At 49.5% G+C, this 8,612-nt stretch overlaps 1 protein-coding gene across 2 annotated transcripts; it reads left to right on the top strand.

Moving 5' to 3' along the window:
* The first annotated feature begins 2,184 nt into the window (after positions 1-2,184).
* Tigd3 (tigger transposable element derived 3) lies at positions 2,185-5,713 on the top strand. Of its 2 annotated transcripts, none has more exons than XM_045145030.1 (2): positions 2,185-2,509; positions 3,922-5,713. In XM_045145030.1, the coding sequence occupies exons 1-2, from the start codon at positions 2,481-2,483 to the stop codon at positions 5,351-5,353; spliced, it is 1,461 nt and encodes a 486-aa protein (XP_045000965.1). In that variant the 5' UTR covers positions 2,185-2,480; the 3' UTR covers positions 5,354-5,713. The 2 variants fall into 2 exon arrangements, with proteins under 2 accessions (XP_045000965.1, XP_004656721.2); XM_004656664.2 differs by lacking the exon at positions 2,185-2,509 and adding an exon at positions 3,015-3,109.
* Positions 5,714-8,612: the final 2,899 nt, after the last annotated feature.

Raw genomic sequence — 8,612 nt, 5'->3', positions numbered from 1 at the left:
GCCCTCTGCTGGGTTGTTTTGTCTGCTGACTCCTAGTTGAAAAGGCCTTTTCATTTAAAATTTTCTCCCTTGGGACCATGGTTTTTTAACATTTTGAATCAACTTTTTCTCCCAAAACAAAATTTTGCTAAAACACTACATAGAAAGATAGAAAATTAGTTATTTTGTTAGTTTTGTTATGTAAATTCAAGTTTACAATAATTTCTTGTTAAAGAACAAGCTGTTTTGATCAATACAAATTTTGGGCTAAAATCAACTTTAGCATCCTGTTTGTTTGTGCTTTGGTTGGTCTGGGAAAAATTATGCTAGACCTGAATATGTAGATTTAAATGCTAACAACTGTATAATGGTTGATATTGCAATGTTAGATACTTAAAAAATGGATCCAAAAAAGCCGGGCATGGTGGCACATGCCTTTAATCCCAGCACTCGGGAGGCAGAGGTAGGAGGATCGCCGTGAGTTCAAGGCCACCCTGAGACTACATAGTGAATTCCAGGTCAGCCTGGACTAGAGTGAAACCCTACCTCCAAAAATCAAAAAAAAAAAAAAAAAAAAAAAGGATCCAGAAGCTTGCTTATTATAAGGATATAAAAGGATGATAAGAAACCAATAATGTCATTATGGAAAAATAAAAGCTTTTGCACAACTAATGAGGGAAACCTCAGAGGTGGAGAGGCCTCAGCCCTTGTTCCTCTGATGGGCCTTTAATTGCTTGCAGTGCTTCTAACTAAGCCAAAGCAGGACACCAGTGCCAGACTGACCACAGTGCAGCTTTGCAGCCTTTCCCAAGGTATGGATATGTTTATATGCAGAGGCTGTTCCTTTAGCTGAACTCACCTTTTTTTGTTGTTGTTTCTTAAAGTAGGGTCTTCACTCTTGCCCAGGCCAACCTGGAAGTCACTCTAGTCCCAAGCTGGCCTTGAAGTCACCTCAAGGTCAATCCTCCTATCTCACCCTCCTGAGTGCTGGGAAAGGTGTGCCCATGCCCAGCCTTGAACTGAACATGAATTGTTACATAGTGAATCTTGTTATACAGCTCATGATTTCGTTTTGAAATAATTTTAGGCAAGTTCTCACAGTGTAACTCAGGTTCAAACTTGCTATCTCAGCCTCACAAGTGCTGGGATTACAGTATGTGCCACCAGACCAGGCTTAAATTTTATAGTGTGTGTAGGGGTGTGGTGTGCATGAGTCTCACTGCATGCGTGTGGAGACCAGGGGACAACTTACAGGTGTTAGTCCTGTCCCACCTCTTTGCCACTGTGAATACCAAACTGATGGCCTTCCCATTTTGGGATTGTCCTGCCTCCACCTCCCATTATGTAGGTTTCTTGGGACTACAGACAGGTGTGCTACTTTCTAGGCTTTATGTGGCTACTGGGGATCTGAAAACTCCAGTCCTCAGGCTTGCATAGCAGGCACTTTAGTTTTTAAAATATTTCATGGGTTATCTGAAGTGTCCTGAATTTTTTCTGGAACATCCTGAAATCCCTTGCCTGTTGAAAAGCTAAACCCAGGGTTATTGCACTCAGTAAGTAAGCAGAATGCCAGGGCTGGGTATGGGGAGCTGCCCAGTGCTGGTCCTCCTAAATAGGCCAATAGTAGAGGGAATTGGGTGGCAATCCTTGGCAGCTGAGTACGTGTGTGTGTGTGTGTGTGTGTGTGTGTGTGTGTGTGTACACATACACAAAAAAATTTTATTTGCAAGCAGGAAGAGGGATGAGTGTTCCAGGGCTTCCAGATGCATGTGCCACTTTGTGTATTTGGCTTTGAGTACTGGGGAATCAAACCCGGGTCATGAAGGCTTCACAGGCTGCTGAGCTCTCTCCAACAGAGTAGTCTTTTAAGGACCAGAAAATAAATGTAAAAATTCAAACACTGGAAATTTTAGGTTTACAGGAAATAGAACATAGAGACAGCATCACCTAGGATGGGTGGAATGGAAGGAAACTACAGGAAATGCAGAGGGCAAGGACCCAGCTGTGTAAGGGGACAGGGTTATGATGTTTAATTTAGTTCAGGACCAAATGTTAGCAAGGAGAGAAATGCTGGATCTTGAGTTTAGGAGCTTGAATCTTGTCAGGGCTACCAAAACAGCTCTTACATGCCCTCTTCCGCCTGGCTTCAGACTAGGAAGGTAGTCCGTTTAGCAGGCTAAATTGGGGCCAGCGCTGTCCATGGTAACCAGCTTTGTGAAGCTTAGGGCTTGCGTCCATATTCTTTCACCATGTTTCCAGTGTAGTGGGTCTGGGGTCAGATTCACCAGTCCTACACAAATACAATAAAAGAGGCATTTATTTCTAGCCAGGACTACACTTGGAGCTGGAAACTCAAGAATGCAGCCCCGAGTTCACTCTGGTCAAGGGTTATAAAGAGTATACATCACATTGTTAAACAAGGCTACATGACAATAGTCACAAGCCGAACCTAGTTTAAAAAGCGGAGAAAAAAATGATTAACGGTTATTTCACTCAAGAAGATGGCCTGGTATCATCCTGCATACCAAAGGTAATATTTCCGTCACATTCCTTTATTCCCTTATCCATCACACCAGAGCAACTCCGTGAGGGTCTTTAGCCCTGTTTGGTAAACGAAGGAACTAGGACTGCCTAGAATAACCAGCAAGATCTCGGGAAGCCGAGTGGGCTCCACAACACCCCGGGAGGGCTACTTGGACCTGCAAGACCGAGTTCCCCAAGCTGGGTCCACAGGGGAACCCCCGCCGGGTCTGGACTGCCTCCCGCCCGTTCAGCTGGAGCTCCGCCCCCAGGGGGCGACGAACCGCCACTTCTGCGGTGTCCAATGAGACGTGGCTGGAGGCGGGCCGAGTTGCTGCTGGGGCCAATCGGGTTTGGCTGGGTGGGAATTCAGCGGGTGCGAGCCTAGGGGCAGCACCGCGGTTTTTCTGCCCCGGGAGAGGAGCGCGGGCGGCGCGCGCAGATTGATAGATCCATGCTGTGCACGCGACCGCCGTCAGAGCAGCCCCTCCGCGCGTCCCGCGCTCGGGGTCGTGGCGCCCGTCCCTCCCCTGCTCTGCTATCGCCTCCCGGATTGGGGCTCCGGAGCCGGGCTGGGGTAGGGGCGGGAACCGCGGGGCGAGCGCCTGAGGTGGGTGCGGAGCGGGAGGCCGTGTGGGGCGGGTCGGTGCCTGGGTCAGTCCATCCGACGGACTCCGGGTCGAGGTGGGGCGAGACCAGCCTGGGCACCAGCCCAGCTCTGAGTCCTGGGTGCTCGTCCCTTGGACCCCTCCCAGGCCACTACCCTCATTGCTGGGTCACTCCGCCCCTTTCGCTGCCCGCTGCCTCCTCACCCTGCCGCCTTTTGTCACCTTTGTAACTAGCACTTGGCCTTGTCCTCCCACTCCATCCTCGCCCAGCCTTGCTGCCTCTGCGCCCCCAGCACCAAATCAGACACTCCTTCAGACCCATCCACCTGGCTTTGTCATCTGGACCACCTCTGTCTACACCTGTTCATTCAACTCTCCTTTGGTCCTTCACTCTGCTCTCCAATATCTTCATCTAAATCCGACCCGGGTCATCCCTCCCGTTTCCTTCCCCAGGGGTCGTCCCTCACCATTTTGATTGTTCCCTACACCTGCCCCACTCAGCCCCAGGTCTGTCCGTGCTCCTTTGTTGTCTCGGCAGCTGGACTATTCACCTTTCTCCCCCAGTGATGCCAGACTTCCCCCCTCTCCCTGACCAGTGACACCCTTGCCAGCTCTGCTCTGGCAGTCGTCAGGATGGGCACCCAGCCTACTACTCATTCAGCCTGTTTTCCTCCCTCTGTCAGCTGGTCCAGCTTCCCCTGGCCTTATGCATGCCAGCCACTAACGCTATCTTCGTATGTCCTTCCTGTGCTCCCATCGGATCTCTCCTGGCCTCAGACCATAGGTGCCTTCTCCTGCTTTCCTTCCCCAACAGGTGTCCTGAAGGAACCATGGAGCTGAATAGCAAGAAGAAGCTTCATGCCTTGTCCCTAGCCGAGAAGATCCAGGTGCTGGAACTCCTGGATGAGTCCAAGATGTCCCAGTCAGAAGTGGCCCGGCGCTTTCAGGTCTCCCAGCCTCAGATCTCACGCATCTGCAAGAATAAGGAAAAACTGCTGGCAGACTGGTGCAGTGGCACAGCCAACCGCGAGCGCAAGCGTAAGCGAGAATCCAAGTACAGTGGGATCGATGAGGCTCTACTCTGCTGGTACCACATTGCCAGGGCCAAGGCCTGGGATGTGACAGGGCCTATGCTGCTCCACAAGGCCAAGGAGCTGGCTGATGTCATGGGTCAGGATTTTGTGCCCAGCATCGGTTGGCTGGTCCGCTGGAAACGCCGGAACAACGTAGGCTTTGGAGCTCGCCACGTGCTCGTCTCTACATTCCCCCCTGAACTACGGCCCCCAGGGCTTCCATCACAGGCTCAGCCACCCCTTTCCCTTAAAAATTTCTCCCCAGAAGATGTTTTTGGCTGTGCTGAGGTGCCCTTGATGTATCGGGCAGTGCCCAACAGGGCATTTGCATGTGATAGGGTGCAGGTGCTACTGTGTGCCAATAGCAGGGGTACAGAAAAGCGGCGGGTACTGGTGAGTGGACTCCAGGCTGCCTCAAGATGCTTCTTTGGAGTCAGCAGCGAGGCACTACCTGCCTCCTACTACCCAGACCTAGGCACCCCCTGGTCAGAATGGCTGGCACAGTTTGACCAGGACATGGCACAGCAGGGACGACAGGTAGCCTTGCTGCTATCTGCTGGAGTGGTAGAAGAGTGGGCCAGCCCTCCTGGACTTCACCATGTGCAACTCTTGCCTCTGTCCGCTTCCAGCACCACACCTTCCTTGCCTAGCTCTGTTGTCTGGGCCTTTAAGGCTCATTACCGGCACCGTCTTCTGGGCAAGTTGGCTGCCATGCAGAGCAGGAGGGAGGGCACCTTGCTGGCTGAGGCTGGGGCTGGCATCACAGTGCTGGATGCTCTGCATATGGTGGCAGCAGCCTGGGCCAAGGTACCTCCTCAGCTCATTTTGAACAGCTTCGTTCACGAAGGGCTTGCTCCAGGCAAAACGCCACTGCCCCTGGACAAAGACTCTGAGATGCCACCAGTTCCCAGTGGGCTGAGTCCAGAGGAATTTTTCCGCTTTGTGGACTTGGAGGGTAGGGAGGCCAAACCTGGAGTGTGCAAAGAGGAGAAAGGCACTGAAGATGAGGAAGGAAGTGGACAAGAGGGCTTCGAGCCCCTCCCTACCAAAACTGATGCCCTGCGGGCCCTGGGCACCTTGAGGAGGTGGTTTGAATGCAATGGCACCTCCTCGGAGTTCTTTGAGAAATTCTATGACTGTGAGGCAGAGGTGGAGCGGCTCTGCTGCCTGTGAGGGCTCCTGGGTTGCTGCCACAGGCCCTCTGCTGTTTCCCATGGAAACGCCTCTCTAGAAGGCAGACCAACTCTTTCCTGTGGAAACAGTACGTAAAAGGTGTAGAGGGAGGAAAATGGTGACACCAGGTCTAAGGTCAGAGTGAATATCATCCAAGCCTAAGAAGAAGCAGCCTTGAGATTAGGGTTCTGGGATCTGTAGCTTCTAAACCCTGGTAAAGTTCAAGAGTATTGCGGAGGGAGTTAGTCCAGAGAGGCTGGGACCTGGGAAGGTGAACTTGGGCTTGATGATGGTGGCTGCATCCTTTGAATTGTGTCAAAAGCAGTTCTGCTCCTGGAAATAAAATGTTTAAAGGGGAAAGATTTTCAGTTCTTATATGAAAACTTGACTTCAGTGTGCCTGTGGATGAGCAGTAGGATCTGCCCTCCAGAATTCTCATTCCCTGGGCTGTCAAGAGTGGGCAACCCTCCTGAGAAGGGAAGCTTGAGGACACACAGGTTTCAGGATGGTCCCAGACATTCTGCATCTCTTTTTTTTTTTTTTTTTGTGTGTGTGTGTTTATATTTTCTTTTTTTTTTTTAATTTTTATTAACATTTTCCATGATTATAAAATATATCCCATGATAATTCCCTCCCTCCATTCTGCATCTCTTATTGTAATCTCATATTGTGTGTTGGGGGTAATGGTGGGAAGTAGGCCAGGGAAACAATTTTAGTATATTCATTCGTTTGTTCATTTTACCAGTTATGAAGGCCTCATGTGTGACAAGATTGTAAAGGTGGCATCTCTACTGAGCAAGACCAGAAGGAAATGACAACAGATTATGATTAAGGGCAGTGGCACAGACTGTGGTCCCATAGAGCTTGAGGTGATCCTGTAGAGGTGCAGGAAAGACGGAAGTGAGAAGGGTACCATGCCAAGGGACAGCAGGCACAGACAACTGACTGGGGACAAAGGACACAATAAGAAAGCATGATGGAATACATGGAGGTGGGGTGTTCTGAGAGCCTTCACATAACACTGAGGTTGTAGTACCAGAGCAGGTAGCAACTGGCTAAGTGTGGGTGTCTGTAGAGTGACACTGTCATGGGGCATTTAACTGACATGTAGCCTGCAGTCTAGCTCTTTACAAGTCACTGAGCACCAGGAGCTTGACTGTGCATTCTCCCAGTGTCGGGAAAAAACCAGCCTGGGGCTCCTTGGTTTCAGATAGAAGGCGCACATTCAGTCCACTACCACAAGACACAACAGGTCAGACTGGTTATTACAGCGAGTGGGAGTGGGGAGGGCAGAGATGTTTCTGTGTCATCCGAGGTAGGAATGGAGAAAGAGACTAACATATATAGAAGAATAGGTTGTGGATTATTTTTCTGCAGTAAGGGAGAATGGACCCACACCCAGATCTTTGTATTTATTTTGGTTTTTTGAGGTAGGGTCTTGCTCTAGCCCAGGCTTTTTTTTAAATTTTGAGACAAGGTCTCACTGAGTTTCCCAGGCTATTCTCAAAGATGATAGTTCTGCCTCAGTCTCAAGAGTAGCTGGAAAAAGCCAGGTGTGGTGGCACATGCCTTTAATCCCAGCACTCAGGAAGCAGAGGTAGGAGGATTGCTGTGAGTTCAAGGCCACCCTAAGACTATGGTTAATTCCAGGTCAGCCTGGGCCAGGTGAGATCCTACTTCGAAAAAAAATAAGTAGCTGGACTATGGGTACACACCATCATGCCAGGCTCTGGAGTAGGTCACCTAAGTTCAAGGACAAATGCCTAAATGTCCCTTTCAAGAAAAAAACAAAACAGGGCTGGAGAGATGGCTTAGTGTTTAAGGCACTTGCCTGCAAAGCCTAAGGACCCAGGTTCAATTCTTCAGGTCCCATGTAAAGGCAGATGCACATGGTGGCATTTGTAGTTTGTTTGCAGGGACGTGCCCATTCCTTCTCTATCCCTCTCTCCCTCTCTCTGTCTTTAATAAATAAAAATTAATAAAATCGCCTCAACTGCTAAGTCATCTCTCCAGTCTGAATGGCCCATTTTGAAGAAAGTAGAGAAAGAGCAAGAAGCCCATTCTAACATGTCTGGAGAACATTATAACATTCTAACATGTCTGGAGAAGTTATTCTAACTAGGTCTTTTTTTTTTTTTTTTTTTTTGAGGTAGGGTTTCACTCTAGCCCAGGCTGACCTGGAATTCACTATGGAGTCTCAGGGTGGCCTCGAACTCATGGCGATCCTACCTCTGCCTCCCGAGTGCTGGGATTAAAGGCATGCGCCACCACGCCCAGCCTAACTAAGTCTTTATTTCAGGTTTTTGCCTGGGATATTTGAGTGTGGTGTTCTATTTCCCATTCCCAGCCTGTTACATGTATAGAGCATGTGTCCCAGAGTAAGGCCTTGAGCTTGCCAGGCTTAGAGGTGGGGCATCAGAGGGGCTTTTGTCAGGTAGGAATGGGTCATTCTTGGAGGTCTAGAATGATAATGAAGACAATGCAGTATGAGCCAAAGATGTGAAACCTGGGCTGGAGGGATAGCTTAGCAGACAACTTGCCTGCAAAGCCAAAGGACCCAGATTCAATTCCCCAGGACCCATGTTAGCCAGATTCACAAGGTGATGCATGCATCTGGAATTTGTTTGCAGCAGCTGAAGGCCCTGGTGCACTCATTCTCTCTCTCTCATAAATAAATAGAAATGAAATATTTTTTTCTTTTTTTTTTTTTTTTTCTTTTTCAAGGTAGGGTCTCACTCTATCCCAGGCTGACCTGGAATTCACTATGGAGTCTCAGGGTGGCCTTGAACTCATGGTGATCCTCCTACCTCTGCCTCCCAAGTGCTGGGATTAAAGGCGTGCGCCACCACGCCCGGCTTTAATTTTTTTTTTTGTTCTTTCTTTCTTTATTTGAGAGCGACAGACACAGAGAGAAAGACAGATAGAGGGAGAGAGAGAGAATGGGCGCGCCAGGGCTTCCAGCCTCTGCAAACGAACTCCAGACGCGTGCGCCCCCTTGTGCATCTGGCTAACGTGGGACCTGGGGAACCGAGCCTCGAACCGGGGTCCTTAGGCTTCACAGGCGAGTGCTTAACCGCTAAGCCATCTCTCCAGCCCTGAAATATTTTTTTAAGTGAAACCTAGAGACATAAGGACTCTGATAGGTCAGGTGAAAATTGTCTTGGAAGCAAGTGCCAGTCTGTGGGAAAGTGATAGAAGATTGTTTGCCCTAGAAGGGACTTGCATTTGGGGGACAGACTGGCTAGGTAAGATTCCAGCT

The sequence above is a fragment of the Jaculus jaculus genome, chromosome 1 (assembly GCF_020740685.1).
Source record: "Jaculus jaculus isolate mJacJac1 chromosome 1, mJacJac1.mat.Y.cur, whole genome shotgun sequence".
Lineage (NCBI taxonomy): Eukaryota > Metazoa > Chordata > Mammalia > Rodentia > Dipodidae > Jaculus > Jaculus jaculus.
This window is presented reverse-complemented; position numbering and strand designations above follow the sequence as displayed.

Bases quoted from the DNA above. Each gene is read 5' to 3' on its own strand.
- Tigd3 (XM_045145030.1), top strand. From the start codon at position 2,481: ATGGCCTGGTATCATCCTGCATACCAAAG. The intron at 2,510-3,921 runs GTAATATTTCCG...CTTCCCCAACAG, and splicing joins TATCATCCTGCATACCAAAG to GTGTCCTGAAGGAACCATGG.